Genomic DNA, 17,863 nt, shown 5'->3' on the forward strand with positions numbered 1-17,863 from the left:
GCTTACTTGATCATGCCCTTCCCCCACGGGTAGTGGCACTGGAGAAGCACAGCAGATGCTAGAAGTCTTTGGCTTTCCCAGGCCAAGCGAGCATACACACCAGTAGCTTACCCTTTCCAGTGAAGGCGAACAGGCTGGGCCATCCTGGACCATTTGCTGTTTCGGGAGTGGCTTCAATTCTTTGCCTGTATTGGGAATGGGTGTATCTGGCTGTTCTAGGAGGCTTAGGGACTGAGGAGCCTCCCAACCTGGGCTTTGAGGTCTTGGGGCGCTTCCAGGCCTGGATCCAAATGTTGAGGGTCCTCCTGTCTCTCCACAGAGAATACCTTCTGTAGTGGGGACCACGTGTCTTGGCACAGCCCTTTGGATAACAGTGAGTCAAGAATTCAGCACATGCTGCTGACGGAGGACCCACAGATGCAGCCTGTGCAGACACCCTTTGGGGTAGTTACTTTCCTCCAGGTGAGGTACCCTCAGAGGTTTCAGACAGTTTATCCTTGTGGGGAAAGTCCAGAACAAGGGGAAGGCGAAGGGGGAAAATGAAGGGCAGGAGACTCCCCTTGGTCTTGTCTTCCCCTGTGGTGGGCTAATCTGATTTCATGCTGCAGTTGGGACTTCCCCTCGCCTCAGGAACCCCTCAGCTAGGCAAACACCTCCTAAGGGAGCCATTACATTTTGGGGACACCAGCCTAGAAACAGACCAGTGGGCGTGGCTCTCCCCAGCTGCTCATCCTTGCAGTTCTAATGAGGTCAAGTGAAGAAGGTTCGGCTGGTACACAAAGGTGTAGCTATAGTGGGAACAGCTCTGACCACCCCTGCCTTAGGGAGAGCCTCCCCCGACTTAAGGTATAAGCTGCCCGTTGTTTCTTCTGTAGCCAAGAGCTAGGCTCTGTGCTACTAGATACCTGGTCAGGCCTCCATGCCTGTCTATGCAACTCAGGAACCCCTCAGCTAGGCAAACACCTCCTAAGGGAGCCATTACATTTTGGGGACACCAGCCTAGAAACAGACCCTACCTATGTCCCAGCTACTTGAGAAGCCCCTGAGAGAGTCCAGATAGCTGGACATCTGGGAGGGATGGCCATTAAAACACAGTGGCTTCTTGTCCTGGGCCACAGATTGTTGGTGTCTGCACTGAGGAGTTACACTCAGCCCAGCAGTGGAATGGGCAGGGCATCCTGGAGCTGCTGCGGACAGTGCCCATGTGAGTACATGTTCCTGTGAGGTGAAGGTTGGACCCCTGGGTCTTTGGGGTGGCTGTCCTCCCTCTATCCCACCTATAGAGTTCTCGCTTTGCTCTTTGGGGCACTCAGTTTGCTGTGGTCCCTGACCACTAACACTGCCCTTTGTGTTCTGGGCCCGGGACAGCAAACAAGAAAGGCTATTGACTGCCAATCAGTTCAGACCCTCAGTTACCACCATCTCTTCTTGTCCACAGTGCTGGCGGTCCCTGGCTGATAACTGACATGCGGAGGGGAGAAACCATATTCGAGATCGATCCACACCTGCAAGTATGTCTTGAGTGAGGAAAACCTTGCTAGCACACTCTTCCAAATAACACTGGCTTCCATCCTGACAAAGCGGAGGAGCCCTGTGTGTGAGCCAGTAGAAATATGGCATGGTTTGGAACCTGTCCCCTAAATACAGCCCACGTAGGAAAACAGAGATTTCAGCCCAGAAAAGCAAGCCTGACACATATATGTGTGCATTTACAAAGAATGGACTTTATTATATGTAAATTACATATCAACTTAAAATTAGATCACACCAGCAAAGGAAGGTGATCATAAGGAGCTTTGTTTCTTTGCCCTGTGTTCCTTTCCCTGTTCCTCCTCCTCCTCACCACGTTTTCAGGGAGCCACCCTCCCTGTGTCAGGGAGACAGCAGCACGGGCAATGTAGACCCCACAGCCCATCTGCAGGGTGAGTGCTGCTTGGTCTAAAGATTCTGTCATTCTTCCTAACTCATTCCCCAACCCTGCCAAGGTAGGTTGGCTCTCTGATGTGTGAAGGAGTCTTTAGACCCCACCAGTCTGCAGCTGACCCTACTGTGGCTGCCTGGACAGTGTCAGTGTCACCTTCTGTGATCACTTGGCACACAACTGCACATTGGAAGACCCAGAGCATTGCTGCATGTCTTGTATGCTGTGCAGGGGCAGAAGCACCAAACCACTGCCTCCTCCTACTCACCTCACACCAGAGGCAGGTGGTGGCCATCTCTGAACTTGGCATGTTTCTGTAAAGCTCCGGCAGGCCTGTAAGGCAGACCATGGCAGCGGCTGGGCATTTTAAATTATACAGGGACATGTCGTTTGCAGACGTAGGTTCTTTGCTACCAACCTGTGCATTGTGGGGCACACAGCGCCTTCCTTTACACAAGAGGCTCCTCCACTTTCCGGGTACCTCTAACCCTGACATGGTCTCAGTGCTGTCAGAACTGTTCGTGTGTCTCTACTTTGAACCTGCCTTCTGTGTGGCTTCTGCTTATGTGAGAGCCAGAAGCCATGGCGGCTCCATCCCTTCTTCTGCAGCCACACTGGGACACAGCATGGGGCACTGTGGGCTCTTGTTTATCCCCTGTACTCAGAAAGGACTTGGTCCCCTGAATTAGTAGAGCAAGCAGAGCCTTCCCCTTCTGCATGGTGAAAGCTGGAGGCTCCCTCAGATCACAGCCAGCACGACCGTAGCACCTATGGTCTTTGTCATCAGACAGGAAGGCAAAGTGAAAGAATATGGCTTGCTTTCCTGATGGCTCCATGTATCAAGTGAGAACACTGTTTGCTGTGCCTCTCTGGGGCTTGTTTGCTCCACTGAGAGCTGGTTCCTATTCCTTTGACCTTAGTTTACCACTAACCCGCTGTGTGCCTAACCAGGCAGGTCCTTTGTCCCTGTAACCCTGGGTCTCACACATGATGCGGTAAGTGCTCGCCACCACTCTCATCCCCAGCCCAGCCCACGGTTTGCTTTTTCAGACAGGTTCTTGCTGTTACCCAGGCTGGCCTTGAATTTACTCTGCACCCCAACAGGCCTTAAATTTACTATCCTCCTGCCTCAGCCTCTTGAGTAGCTGGGATAACCACGCAGCCGCGTCTATGGATCTTAGCTTTTCCTTTTTACAGTAAAGATAAGTGTTCAGGACTAGTGGGGCCATGGACTGATTGCCCTCCACTCTGCCTCACTGAGGGAGGGCCTCAGGGCAGCTGCTGACAGAGAACTCAGCTTCTCCCCAAGCAGCTCCAGCCTACCCCTTCGCTCATGCCTAAAGGACCTATAAAGCTGTGTCCTGCCTGCTGCCAGCCTCTCCAGGAGGTGACAGTACCAGAGGAGAGAAGAACCGGTGGCTTATGGGTAGGAGGCCACCTGTGACCAAGGCATAAGAACAATGCCCTTGTCTGGGAGCCCTGGACTGGCACAGGGACATGGGGGCTTCTGAGGAGCTTTGTCACAGGAGGGTTACTTTGCCTGCATGGCTGTTTATGGACAAAGTTGCTAGAGTCTTCCAGATGACCTTTGATCCAAAGCCCAGCACCATAGTACTATGTTTTACCAGAAAATCCAGGGATGTTTTGAGTACAACTCTTCCTTGAGGCCATTTGGAGGAAGTTTAGACTGAAGGGAGCCAATGTCTACACAAAGGCAAAGCCTCTGGGGGAAGTGTGCAGCAGTTGCTGCCCTTCAGACTCCTGTCTCAGCCTAGGAAATGGAAAAGAACCCCATCCAGAGCCTTTTGCCAAAGTGAGCTGGCACCTATGCACAGGGAGCACGGCTGCTCTGGGGCGACGGCCCCCTCTAGCTGTTATAGTGAGGAACTGCAGGTACGGGTTCCCAAATCAGGTCAGGCTTACACCCTAACTCCTCTAGGGGGTGAGGTGGGGTGTGCATGGTCATCGTTGGAAGATCAGGAAGAGGGGAAGCCTTCTGCCTTGCCTGACAGAAATAGGTCTTTGCTCCTTCAGCTCTGAGAGCCAGCAGGTTAGAGCTGTCTGTCAGGGCTGAAGACGGCACAAAGACCATCTTCACAAATGTTGGTGGGAAGGAAGTGTCCGTCTATGCTCATTCCTTCTGGCTTCTCCTAACCCTGTTCCCAGAGGAGTCCCAGGCCTGGAAGGAGCCACTGTGCATGTAACAGAACAAGGTCAACGAGGCCCTGACCTTACAGCAGCTGTCCACACTCAGCACCTACAAGGGCTAATGCTGTAGCGAGCAGTAGCTGTGCCGGGGCAGTAACCCTGGGACACTGGTTCACTGGGGAGACTCTGACTCTTTGGTTCTTTTCAAGCAGGAGAGAGTTGACAAAGGCATCGAGACAGACGGTTCTAACCTGAGCGGTGTCAGTGCCAAGTGTGCCTGGGATGACCTCAGCCGGCCTCCGGAGGACGATGAGGATAGCCGGAGCATCTGCCTCGGCACGCAGCCTCGAAGGCTGTCTGGCAAAGGTTGAGGCCTTCCCCTGCCTTGCCCCTTTCTTCCAGGCTCCTTAGGACAAGTCTCTAACTAAATAGCAGCCCACTCTGATTATTTTCTGACAAATGAATTTTTCCAATGTGGGTGAACTACTTGAGAGTTATTGGCCTGCTTAGAGCTGTTTCCTGTGTGCATTTCAAACACACTAGTGGGAACTATGCATACACCTTGCTCCTTGGACTCTGACCTCATGCATGTGAGTAGGAACCGTTGCATAGTTAACAGAAGAAGTACACAGTCCACCCAAAGACAAGGCAGCGTGTGTCCACCCCCACAGAGCCAACACAGAGCCCAGATGTAGCCTGAAGCCACGCCAAGCCTGAGAGTCTCTCTCCTTGGGCCTTCCTGGGCTTTTAATGAGAGGGACCTGAATGTGGAGCCCTACATTGCCCTCTACTGCAGTCCCAGAGGCTGTGGGAGGTCAGCCTACTCCCTCTGCCTTCCGGGTAAGGGCTTAGAGAAGGAGGATGTGGCTGTCCTGTTGGACGCTCCCATGCTGGTCTTGGCTACAGAAGTACTTGTGGGGTTTTGTTTTGTTTTGTTTTTTGCTAAGGCTGTCCCTGGCTAATGCCAAAGGAAAAGCAACCATTTATATGCATGTAAGTTTAAGCTTTCTGTCTCCTTCCTTTCTTAGTTCTTCTGTCTTTTTCATTTATCAAAGAACAAGATGCCTTCAACCTTGAATAAAATACCTGACTTGGTTTACTTTGGAGACAAGGTCTCATGCAGCCTAGGCTGACCTCCAACTTACTGTGTAGCTAAGGATGACCTTGATTGAATTCCTGATCCTCCTGCTTCCAGCCTCTACAGTGGTAGGTTTCCAGAGGCACCATAACACCTGGTTCTTTCCTTCCTTCCTTCCTTCCTTCCTTCCTTCCTTCCTTCCTTCCTTCCTTCCTTTCTTCCTTCCTTTCTTCCTTCCTTCCTTCCTTCCTTGTGCTGGGTAGAAGCTAAGCACAGACCATGCCCTGGAGCTGCCCCTCCACACTCCATGCCGTCTGTGAGAACACTCATCCCTCATGAAAATGTTTCTAAAAAGACAACTTCAACTCCTCACCCAAACATCTGAGCCCTTTTTTTCCTTCCTGCAGGAGTCAGAGGGGTGCACACTCAGTTGCTTTTGACAAAAAAAGAATGACTTAAGAGAGGTTGGCAATTGTGTCCACAGCTGCAGACAACGTTGCTATTTTATTTATTGTTTATTTCTCAGATAGGCTCTCTCTCTGCAACAGAAACTGGCTTCTAATTTCCTGCCTCAAACTCTCCAGTGCTGGGATTGCAGACATGCACCACCATGCCCAGCACGGTTTTGTTTTTAGTTATTGTAAAATAATCCACTGTACAATAACAGGTCACACAGCAAAGTTGCTGGTTGTGCCTTCTCCATTAGTACTGCCGGCCCATCTCTTCCTTCCCCTTTCTTCCTTCACTTGGACGCAGTGTGCTATTGTGTGTAGCCCACCCAAACTGATCTCAAACTTGTATTTCAACCACTGAGTGCTGGGTCTGCTGATGTGCACCGCCATGCCCTGCCTCTCCCCAGTGTGCTGCTCTTCTAATCATTCAGGCTGGGAGCCCAGAGGGCCAACCGGCAACCTTGTGATTTCATTGCAGACACAGAGCAGATCCGGGAGACCCTGAGGCGAGGACTGGAGATTAACAGCAAACCTGTCCTTCCACCAATCAATTCTCAAAGGCAGAATGGCCTCACCTACGACCGAGCCCCGTAAGTGTCTGTGTGCTGGGACTAAGACAAAAGGATGGTATTTTTCCTGAGGGGCCATCCCTGAGCACTGCATGAGAGGGAGCAGTGTACATGGTTCTTGTTGAATAGACCCAGGGTCTCTAGGTTTAAGGGCAGCCCTGGTCCAGGGCACATAGACCTGTGGACTGTAGCAAAGGACCTCAAAGGGGACCATGACTATAAACAGCAGTAAATATTTATATGGATTGTGTGTGAACAGAAGAGAGTCCAGGTTGGGACAGAATCTGACTGAGGGCCTCTGAACCTTGTGGGAGCCCATTGTGCTAAGCCAGTCCCTTCCTTAGCTCACTCTGGGTCAGAGTTGCCCTTCCTTCTTCCTTCCTGGAGCCTGGGCTCTGGCTGATAGCTGCAGCCCCAGGGACCTCCTTGTCTGGCCAGCCCTGTATTGCAGGCTGCTGCTGAGGCCCTTCTTCCTGCCTGCCTTCCTGGGGCCCAGGGAGGGGAAGGAAAGTCCTGTGCAGGCCTCTGCCGCCTGTCTAAGGGTCCTGTAGTCCTTAGGAGAAACTAGCTCCCCCAGAGGTCAGATCTGCTTCCTCCCCCCTCTTCCTCTGTTAGGAGGCAAGTGGTGAGCAAGGCTAGAACTGGGCATCCCTTCTCACACAGTAGGTGATGCCGAGGTGCTGGCCACTCAGAGCAGGGACCTCGCCTACCTGGGAGGAAATTGTTGGGGCTTGGGTGGAAAAGGAGCTGGACTAATCCTGCAAGACTAGGATGATCCACCTACCCCTTAAGAAGTCTATGTGGCAACCCCAAGCCCTGGGGGCCATCTGGGATGCACAGGACCTTTCTTTGGGGACATAAATGAAACAGTAAACTGGTCATGGTGCATGCAGTCTGCCTGCACACAGTCTGTTGGAAATGACCATGGGTTGGAGTCAGGCTGCAGTTGCTGATTCAAGATCCCTGGAAAGATCAGTGGTGTAGCACAGGACAGCAAACACAGCATTGGAACAGGCAGCGTGTCTGGAGAGAGAGGATCCAGAGTGTGCCCTAGACCTGCAGCTACTACAGGGACTGAGGAGGAGAGGCCTAGCTGGTTAGCACTGAGGATGCACCCTGGGTGCTGAGTATGGTACTGAGAGGGTTATCCTGGGCTCGCTTCCATCCAATGTGGCTTACCTGGTGTACTTGCCATCCAGACGCTGGAAAAATTGAGCTCTCTAACAGCGTGAAGAGGCCTCCAGTGCTGCCCAAAGCCTACAGCTGCCAGCCCGTGACGTTCTTAGGTTGCTTGGGTTTTGCTCTGGCAGTAGCAGGTAGCCAAGCTGTGTCATAGGGCATCCGGAAGCTTTCCACCTGCAGTCTGGACCCTGACCCAGAGCTGCACTCCTTCCTCCCTCCCTAGGCCCTGATTGTGACTTCTTACACTGAATTTCCTCGGCACTGGTGGTAGGCCAGTGATACTAGTGGACTTATAGCCTCCAGTAATGTGCAGGAAATGTGGAGCCTTCCAAATGTCCCTCCCACCTCTCAAAGAAGGCCAGGACTTCTGACAGAGAATTTGATATCTCATTGTCTGTCTTGTTTATGTGTCTGACTATTGTGCCCCTAGATTCTGCAAGGGACACCAGTTGGACTCACAGTTCCTGTAGACACCACAATTGGGCAGTAAGGAAGTGGTGGACTGGGCACTTGGCAGAAGGTTGTTCCCTTTGCCCCTACTCTTTGCTCTCCATTGGCTGGTATAAAGAGATGGGTGAGAATAGATCTGGAGTCATCTGCCCTCCCTGCAGCTCAAGGGCCCAATAGGTTCCCAAGGAGCTGAAATCTGACATCTAAAGGGGTAACAATGTCTTCCTCTGAGGTTCTTGGTCCTGTTTACCAACTTAACAAGCAGTTGAGCAGCAGTTTCTCCTCCTCACTCCCTGGCTAAGACCACCCCCAGCATGCTCTCAGATCTCCCAGAGCTCTCTGTTGTCTCAGAATCGACAATAGTCAGCTCAGTTGAGATTAGCAAGCACCATTGTAATATCTGTGCTGCCCACTCTGGGACCTGACCTCGTTTCAGATGCACCATAAAGATCATGACAGAGAAAGCCAGCCCCAAATGTGCTGGCACCACCGTTTGCCCTTTTCCCCCTGGGAAGCTGCCGTCACAGCAGGGCCCTGTTTTGTCTGCCTGTCCAGTTTTCTTTTCGTCAGGACTTTGGGCTGTACAGCCTGATGTGTGGGTCTAGGAGGTCACAGAGACAGATCAGTTTAGAAGAGTTGATCCAGCCAGGCACCAGCAACTGGGTCCTGGCCTAGTTGGGGAGTTGGGTACTTGCTAACTTCATACATCCATAGCAGCCTACAGTTTATACCAGTATTCATTCAATTCATCCTCAAAACCACTGTGGAAAGCAGATAATCTTACATGTTTTCCTTTTACAGAAGAAAACAGTGAGACATAGGGAGCTGATAAGTAGTTTAGGGCACGCTCAACGAGTGTGGTCTTCCTAGCCCTGTGCTCAGGGACCGTGAGGACCATGCAGGCCAAGCCTCTGAGACAATAATGATCTCACCGGAGGAACTCAGGTACTAACTGGTTGAAGCATGAATAGGGAGGGACAAGCTCTCACATGGCGCCGAGGACAAGCTAGGTCCGTGCTAGCAGGCTGCCAGGCTTACTTAACTGTCAGACAGACCTCTCCTCAGCCCCGATGATTCTACAAATAATGAGCTTTGTCACACTGGCTCCTTTATAGCAGAGTTACTGTAGACACAGGCTTTGGCTGTGTAGCCCAATCTCTGGCTCACCTCCCGCCTCAGGACTGGGGGATTGCTTTTTTCTGGAGCCCTATTTCCTGCTTCCCAGAAAGGCAGCCCCTCTGGGTAACCTGTTCTCCCTCCCACTGTTGCCAGCCCTCCTCCCACGGCCTTCCTGGAAGGAGAGTCCTGGGCCCTCTTTGGGGCGTCTTTGGCATTTCACAACCCTTGCATTCCAGCCATGAAATTTGTATCTGCCTTTTCCCAAGATGATCAGTTGAGAAAAGCCTCCTTCGGCTTGCTGGCGCCTCCCTTCCCACTGCCTGCTCGGGTGAATCTGGGAAGCAGTCCTTTGTGCCACAGAGGACAGCCTGGTCTAGCTAGAGCTGTTCCCGCCAACACTTGTTGGGGTGCAGGGTGGGAGTCACTGGACATCCTGTCGGTCTGAGGCCCCTGCTCAGCAAGAGTCTGATATTAGCCTCCATGGCTATGGTGACAGGTGAGCCTGTGGGTCAGGTGTGTGCAGGGAAGGTCTGTGTCTGTAAGCTGTGCCTCCAGTGTCCTGCCCCTGACCTCACTTAGCCAGTGACTCACTGAGGAGGAGCACTCCATAAGCAACTCTGGGCCCTACATCTTCCCAAAGAGGGACAAGCGCCATGTGCATGCACGTGTGTGTTAGAGAGGGAAGGCTCGTGAGGAGTCAGGGCCTTTCAAATGCAAGCTCAGCATCACTGCTCAGCCAGGCCTCTTACTTGTCTAGGACATCACCAGAAGGTTCAGGATGCTCCTCCCTTAATTTCCTGGAGAATGAATTCTCCTGTTGTGATATTACCTCTGTAAGATTCCTAAATACACACGCACACACCTCCCTTCCTTCTTTCCTTTATTTCTGTTTATTCATTTACTCATTTATTCTTATTTATTTATTTATTTATTTATTTATTTATTTATTTATTTCTGTTTAAGATGGTGGGGTCTTACTCCATAGCTCAGGTTGGTCTGGAACTTACAGGTAGCCAGTAGTGCAGGCTGGCCCAAACTCAGGGCCATGCTTCTTCCTTGGCCTTCCAAGGAAGTAGGGTTGCAGGTTAGAGCCACACAGACCTGGTCGTCTCTTTACCTCTGTACAGGTTTCTGCTCCTGTCTGTTTGGCCTTTGGATGGGGTGACTTTGCTGCCCCTCATTCCCATTTGAGTTGTAGTAGTTGTGGCTGGGGAGTTGTTCTTTAGAGAAAACTGTTTTGTTTTGCTCAACCCATGGTGTCCATGAAGTGTAATTAGAAGAAGCTATCTGGTTTCATCCACCCCGCCACTGGATTTGGGTGAAGGAAGGTGAGTTTCCCCTAGGAAGGCAGCTGGTTGCTGTGGCACCCCTTTGCACATAGGACAGATTTGGATAACCCTGCTGTCAGGGTTGTGTGTTAGGGCAGTAGACAGCCTGGAGCCTCTCCGTCACGGTGGCTTCACTCACAGTTCTAATACTGGCAAAGTACAGTCATTTGCACTGGAAAGCAAGCCCAGAAAGAACCCTGCTTCAGGGTTGACAGTGGAAAGGCCCTGGCCTCTCCTCCACTGCTCCTGGAGTAGGGTCTTTGTTTTGGCTCCCTCTCTGTGAACCAGGTTGTCATGCTGAATGTCTGCACTGCCTTGCTTAGAACCACATCTGAAAGGGCAAAGGGAACGGGTCTGACAAATCTGACATGGGCCAACTTATGTTTGACTCTGGTCTTTGCTCCACTTCTGCTAAGCAGTGGCCATCATTCAAGTTCCTGGCTGGTGGTTTGAGTCTAGGTGCAAACGCTGCATCCCCTCCCTCGAGTTGCACAATTGGGAGTATTTTTATCATCTATCCTTGATCTTCAGTGTCACCCAACACTTGAGCAGTGAGTCACTTCTGCAGGGAAGGGAAAGGGAAGGTTCAAAGGTGAGAACTGAAGAGAGGAAATGACTCAGTGTCTCAGAGAAAGGAAAGCCAGGGGCTTAGGATAGAATGGGCTCACCCGAGACCACAGGGGTCCTGGCCTTACCACCCAGGCCGGAGGGGCCAGGCTAAGAAGAGTGCTTAGGGGATCTTCCCGAGCTCAGCACCTCTGTTGCAGTCTTGTCCCGCCTGCCTTTGTCCTTTCAGCTTTGTGCCTGCTGTGTGGGATGTCCCAGTAAAGCATTGCCTTAGTTCTTGCCTGTTGGTGCTGAGTGACAGTGCTGACAATGAGGCATAGCCTGTGCTTCCCTCTCCCTCACACCCTTTCACAGTCCTGCCCTGAGGGAGGCCTACAGGGGCTCTTTCTCTGCAAAGTTCGGGGCTTCTGTCACCAATCAGAAAGCAAGAGGAATAATCTCCCGGGCAAAAAGCTGAAGCCAAAGGTGGAGCTGGGCTCTGCCCGGCAATTGTACTTCACGTCTGATTTGTCACCAAGCCCAGTGTCCTGCTTCCAGGTGTCCCCAAGGAGAAGGTCTCAAGTCATGTGGCCAGTACAGACGTCATAACTGTCACAGGATGAGGAGTATGGCTAGCAGGAATTTCAGCTGCTTGGTTCTTCTTCTTCCTGCCCCTGTTGCCATGGATAGAAAATACCCAGTGCTGCTTAGGTGAATGTGGAAAAGTTGAGACCTTTCCAGAGTGGCGAGAAAGATAGATTAGGTTCTGCCAGTCTGCTGAAGGCAGGGTGACTGGAGCATGTGCCATAAACTACCCAGGACTGGAAATCAGGAGGCTTATTCTTTACGCTGGAAGGAAAGGGTGTGCTAGGCTATGTGGAAAGTCACCTTATACAGTGAGAAGGGTAAATACAGATCGTGTTATACAGGAAGGCAGGTGGTAACAAAGGAATGGAGAATGAGCTCCATTTCTGAATTGTCAGGCAAAGATCAAGTATAACCATTCTACACACCGCCCTCAGTCCTCTGAACACAGGCAGTCCTAGGCTGGCGAGTTCTCAAGGCTGAGTAGGTGTTAAATATATCTCCTGTGGGGTGGAGGGGACTGCTGCTTTCCCCACGTCACATGGTAGAGTGCCATTGCCCAGATTTTATCAGTATAGAGTCAAGCCAGAGCATGGTAGTACATGCCTGTAATCCCAGAATGTGGAGAGCAGAGGCAGGAAGAGTGCTGCAAGTTTGAGAAGGCCTGGTTTACATAGGGAGTTTCAGGCCAGCCAGGGCTACACAGATGCTGTGTCAAAATCAGCCCCTGTAGAATCAAGGCACTAGCAATAAGAATCAGTCAGTTTTTGAACCTTGGTCCATTGCCTGAAGAACCACATCTCACACTGTGTAACCTGCAAATGGAGACAGAGCAGAACGTGGTGTCACATACTCGGAATCCCAGCAGGTATGTATTGAGGCAGAACAGTCTAAAGTTCTAGAGTGGGATAGATAGATAGATAGATAGATAGATAGATAGATAGATAGATAGATAGATAGGTAGGTAGATAGGTAGGTAGATAGCCAGCCCTGTTTGATAAAATAAAAAATGATGTAATGGCGTACACCTTTAATCACAGCACTCAGGAAGGAGAGGCAGGCAGATCTCTGTGAGTTCAGTGCTAGCCTGGGCTACATAATAAGTATGTATATACAGGTCACAGGGCCACATAAAGAGACACTGTCTGGGGTTGGGGATTTAGCTCAGTGATAGAGCACTTGCCTAGCAAGCGCAAGGCCCTGAGTTCGATACCCAGCTCAAAAAAAAAAGAAAAAAAAAAGAGAGAGAGAGAGAGACCCTGTCTGAAAGAAACAATAATTAAGAATTAGAGATTCCAGCACTCAGGAGGCAGAGGCAGGCGATCGCTGAGTTCCAGGTAGCCTGGTCTACAGTGAGTTCCAAGACAGCCAGGGCTACACAGAAAAACCTTGTGTCAAAAAACAAATAGTAATAATAATAATAACAACAAACAAAAACCCCCAAATAATCACAACAGCAACAGTAATGCTCAGCAGGCAAACGTTTGCCCGAGCCTGATCCCTGACTTGGATCCCTGAGATCCACGTGGTGGAAGCAGAGAACTGGCTCCTACAGGTTGTCCTCTGACCACCATACATGCTGTGGTATGTGTGTGCATGTACATATATGAAACATACACATAAGTAAATGCAGAGGACTGTAGAAATGTCTCAGGGGAGAACCTAGGTTTGTTCCAGCCTCACATGGTGGCTCACAACCCTCTGGAACTCTAGTTCTCAGGGATCTGATGCTACCTTCTGGTCTCTGCGGGCACGAAGCATGCACATGGTTCGCAGACATACGTGTAGGCAAACACTTGGACATACAAACAAACAAATGTAACAAACGTTTTTGGTTTTGTTTTCTTTTTTGGTTGGTTGGTTGTTTTTTTGAGACAAGGTTTCTCTGTGTAGCCCTCGCTGTCCTGGAATTTGTGCTGTACACCAGGCTGGCCTGGAACTCATAGAGATCTGTCTGCCTCTGCCTCCCAAGTGCTGGGATTAAAGGTGTGCACCACCACCACCCAGCATAACAAAAGTATTTTAAAGAATTAGAAAATTGGGGAGCTGGAGAGATGGCTCAGTGGTTAAGAGTGCCCGACTGCTCTTCCAGAGGTCCTGAGTTCAAATCCCGGCAACCACATGGTGGCTCACAACCATCTGTAAAGAGATCCGACGCCCTCTTCTGGTGTATCTGAAGACAGCTACAGTGTATTTACATATAATAAATGAATAAATCTTTAAAAAAAAAAAGAATTAGAAAATTGGGCTGGAGAGATGACTCCACCGTTGAGAGCACTGGCTGCCCTTCCAGAGGGTCCATGTTCAGTTCCCTTCACCCACATGGCAGCTCACAGCTGTCTGTAACTCCTGTTCCAGGGGACCTGACACCTTCATACAGATGTATATATAGTCAAAACATCAGTGTACATAAAATTTTAAAAAATTAAAAATTAGAAATTTTTTTAAAAAGATAAAAATAATTTTTAAAAGTGAAACAGAAAAAGTGAAAAACAGCACAGTGAGTAAAAGACAAAGACCAAAAGCAACGGCTTTATTAATTTTTTTTTTTTTCGGAGCTGGGGACCGAACCCAGGGCCTTGCGCTTCCTAGGTAAGCGCTCTACCACTGAGCTAAATCCCCAGCCCCCGGCTTTATTAAATATTAAAGAGTTTGCTGGGGCTGGGGATTTAGCTCAGTGGTTAGAGTGCTTACCTAGGAAGCGCAAGGCCCTGGGTTCCGTTCCCAGCTCCGAAAAAAAAAAAAAAAAAAAAAAAAAAAAAAAAAAAAAAAAAAAAAAAAAAAGAGTTTGCTTTGCTTCTTCTTATGCTCCCACAGCTATCACTGAGGGCACTCGAGGCAGGAACCTGATAGGAGGAACTGAAGAGGCCATGGAAGGATGCTGCTTATTGGCTCTCTCTCTACCCAGCTTGCCCAGGCTGCTTCCTTATACAACTGTGGCCTCCAGTGTGGGAGAGACATTGCCTGCAGTGGGCTGGACCCTTCCTCATCCACATCAATCATTACTGAAGCAAAAATGCCTCCCATGCTTTGCCTGCAGGCCAGTCTGGCGGGGCATTTTCTAACTTGAGATTACAGCCTCTTCCCATAACTCTAGCTAGTGTCACAGTGACAAAAACTAAGCAAAACAAACCTAATCGGCACAGGCTCCAGCATGAGGAGGCATGGGAGTCAGGGGCAAGGTAAGCCAGGTAAGCATGACTCCAGATGTGTGGCAAGAAGAGAAGGTGCACAGTAGGAGGGCAGAGACAGGCAGATCCAGAGGCCAAGGCCAGCCTGGTCTGCAGAGTCTCAGGACAGCTAGGGATACACAGAAAAAGCCTGTCGTGAGAAATCAATCAATCAATCAAATCAATCAATCAATCAGAGAAATGAAGTTGAGTATGATCCAGCAGTTAAGAGCTTACGATACCTCAGTGGTAAGCAACTAAGCAGGACTGGTACCTGACGAGCACATGTAAGCCCTGGGTGCCCTCTCCAGTGTCACAGAAGTAATCAACACAATTTGGTTTGGTTTTTTTTTTTCCCCCTTTTCTTTTTTTCCGTAGCTGGGGACCAAACCCAGGGCCTTGCGCTTGCTAGGCAAGCGCTCTACCACTGAGCTAAATCCCCAACCTCATCAACACAGTTCTTAGACCCAAAACAATATGGACCTGGGAGAAAGGAGCCTGTGTCTTCTCTCCGTCCCTCTTGTTTTCTAGCTTCTGACTGGGGACATTCTTTAAGTGCACTTCATGGTCTGGAGGTAAGAAGGAGCCATGTAGTCAGTCATGTGACCATTTACTGTGGTCACACAAAGGTGCCAGGGAATTTGCCTTGGGAAGGAGAGACTGGGATGAAAGAAAGCTCAAAGTTCAGCTTCCATAGCAGGAAGTCCATACATAGAACCTGAAGAAGCTGGCTGTTGGGGCTGGAAAGACAGCTGCCTGGTTAAGAGAACTGGCTGCTCGTCCAGAGGCCATAGGTTCAGTTCCTAGACCTACATGGTGGCTCACAGCAGACAGTAACTCTAGTCCCAGGGGAATCTGATGCCTTTTCTGGCCTCCATAATATTGCACACACGTGACAGACAGACAGTCAGACAGACATTCAGGCAAACCGTTATCACATAAAATGTCAAAAACTTTGCTGGGTCATGGTGATCTACATCTTTAATCTCTGAACTCCGGAGGCAGAATCAGGCAGATCTCTGAGTTTGAGACCAGCCTAGTCTACTGAGTAAGTTTCAGGACACCCAGGGCTACACAACAAAATCCTGTTTTGTTTTGTTTTGTTTTGTTTTGTTTTGTTTTGTTTTAAAAAAATGAAAGAAGAAAGAAGGGGGGAAAAACCCATTTAGCATGTGAGGAAAATGGTCCTATGAATTTACTTGGTCTCCATAGCAAGCTTCAGCCAGCTGGAGCTACATAGTGAGACCCTGTCTCCCTACCACTTAAAAAATTGTGTGTGTGTGTGTGTGTGTGTGTGTGTGTGTGTGTGTGTGTGTGTGTGTGTGTGCTCGAGTGCGCGCGCATGAGAGAGAGAGAGAGAGAGCGAGCGCTATGAATGACTCAGCAGGTAAAGCTGACAACACAAGTTCAGTCCTGGGACTTGATAGAAGGAGAGAACTGACTTCCGCAAACTGTCCTCTGACCTCCATACATGGGTGCATACAACAAGCACACGCACGCACACACATACACCAGATAGAATGGAAGGAAGGGGGGAATGAATTTAGTTAAAAGAATAAATAAATTCAATTAGACAGCATCAGGATGGGGTAATGGATTAGTCAATACAGCACTTGCTGACTGAATCTGAGGACCTGCACACAGATCCCCATCACCCACGTAAAAGGCCAGGCATATTCTACGTCTGCAGCTCTAGCACTGGGCAGCAGGAGCAGGTGGATCCCTAGAGCGCACTGACCTTCTAGTGTAGCCAAAATTTTGAGCTCTAGGTTCAAAAGACCCAGTTGCAAAATTAAAGGGAACTGAGTTCTGTCTCTGGGACCCACATGGTGGAAAGAAGGGAACCAACTATTGAAAGATGTCTTCCTACCTATGGGTTTCATGACCCATATGCACGTGTGTATATATGTGTGCATGCTCAGATAAAAGTGTAAAACCCAGGGGTTGGGGATTTAGCTCAGTGGTAGAGTGCTTGCCTAGCAAGCACAAGGCCCTGGATTCGGTTCCCAGCTCCGGAAAAAAAAAAAAAGTGTAAAACACTTTTAAAAAATTAGGCCAGGTATGATGGAACACACCTTTGATTATAGCACTCAGGAAAGCAGAGGCAGACGCTAATAGTTCAAGGCCAGCCTGCTATACATAGTGAGTTCCAGGACACGTAGGACTATACAGTAAGACCTTGTCAAATATTAAATAAAATTAAAGTAGAAGTGGCTGGAGAGATGGCTCAGTGGCTAAGAGCACACACTGCTCTTCCAGAGGCTGTGTTCAGTTCTCCACAGCCATGTCAGAAGGTTTACATCCCTATAGCTCTAGGGCTCCATGCCCACCCTCTTCTAGCCTCAGACGCGTGCACTCACATGTACATACCCTCAAAGACATGTGCATACTGTAAATAGAATAAATCATAAAAGAAAAAAAAGGTTTCATACCCCTGTAATCTCAGCACCAGGGAGGCTCTAATCAGGAGATCCAGTTAACCTGTAGCTGAATCAGCAGCTCTGACTTTTGAGACCAGTCTTAAAAATAAGGTGAAGAGGAGAAGGGGAGAAGCCATGGCAGGTGATGTTAAGATTCTGCTCTGTGGGGGTTGGGGATTTAGCTCAGTGGTAGAGCGCTTGCCTAGGAAGCGCGAGGCCCTGGGTTCGGTCCCCAGCTCCAAAAAAAAAAAAAAAAAAAAAAGATTCTGCTCTGTGTATTAATGTTCCTGGGGGATGGATGGTACCGGGCTTTGTATGTTTAAGTGGGCAATTATATCTTACCAATTGGGTCAAAAAAAAAAGGTGAATAATGATTGAGAAAGACTGCCAGCATTGACCTCTGCCCTACCTGTATGCACACACACAAAACGCACATTTCTATCCAGGGATGGCCAGGTGTGGTAGCTCATGCCTGTGATCCTAGCACCAGGAGGCTGAGGCAAGAGGACTGGTCTGGGTTTAGGGCCAATGCAGGTTAGAGTCAAGGAAGAGATCAGAACTGAAACTGGAAGACAGAAGGCCAGCTAACAGATGACAGTGTTCTCTGAGGGGAACCTGGAGCACTAGGAACCGTGCTAGTAAGCCTTGTAGCACCATTTGGCTCTAAGATGTCGAAGAGGAAACAGCCCACTGGCACATACCTGTAATCTTGACAGCTTCAACAGGAAGCCAGGAGAGGTTAACCAAGGTAATTATGAGTTCAAGGCCATCTGGGGCTATAGTGGTAAGATTCCCATCTCAAAAAAACAAGACAGAACAAAACCAAAAAGGAAGGGAGGAAGGAAGGAAGAATTTTGTATTAACTGTTACAGCCTGCCTGCCCTGGGAAAGACTT

General features: G+C 49.6%; 1 protein-coding gene across 2 annotated transcripts in view; it reads left to right on the forward strand.

Moving 5' to 3' along the window:
• Positions 1–17,863, forward strand: part of Sufu (SUFU negative regulator of hedgehog signaling) — a 97,876-nt gene that overhangs the window by 56,963 nt on the left and 23,050 nt on the right. Inside the window, exons 4-8 of one of the 2 annotated variants that reach the window (XM_006231546.5) lie at positions 320–462; positions 1,119–1,204; positions 1,439–1,511; positions 4,282–4,435; positions 6,078–6,189. In XM_006231546.5, the coding sequence (XP_006231608.1) occupies positions 320–462; positions 1,119–1,204; positions 1,439–1,511; positions 4,282–4,435; positions 6,078–6,189 (568 nt within the window). Of the gene's footprint in view, positions 1–319; positions 463–1,118; positions 1,205–1,438; positions 1,512–4,278; positions 4,436–6,077; positions 6,190–17,863 lie in introns of both variants that reach the window. The other variant, NM_001024899.1, reaches the window with a different exon arrangement.

Source organism: Rattus norvegicus, chromosome 1, assembly GCF_036323735.1.
Source record: "Rattus norvegicus strain BN/NHsdMcwi chromosome 1, GRCr8, whole genome shotgun sequence".
Taxonomy (NCBI): domain Eukaryota; kingdom Metazoa; phylum Chordata; class Mammalia; order Rodentia; family Muridae; genus Rattus; species Rattus norvegicus.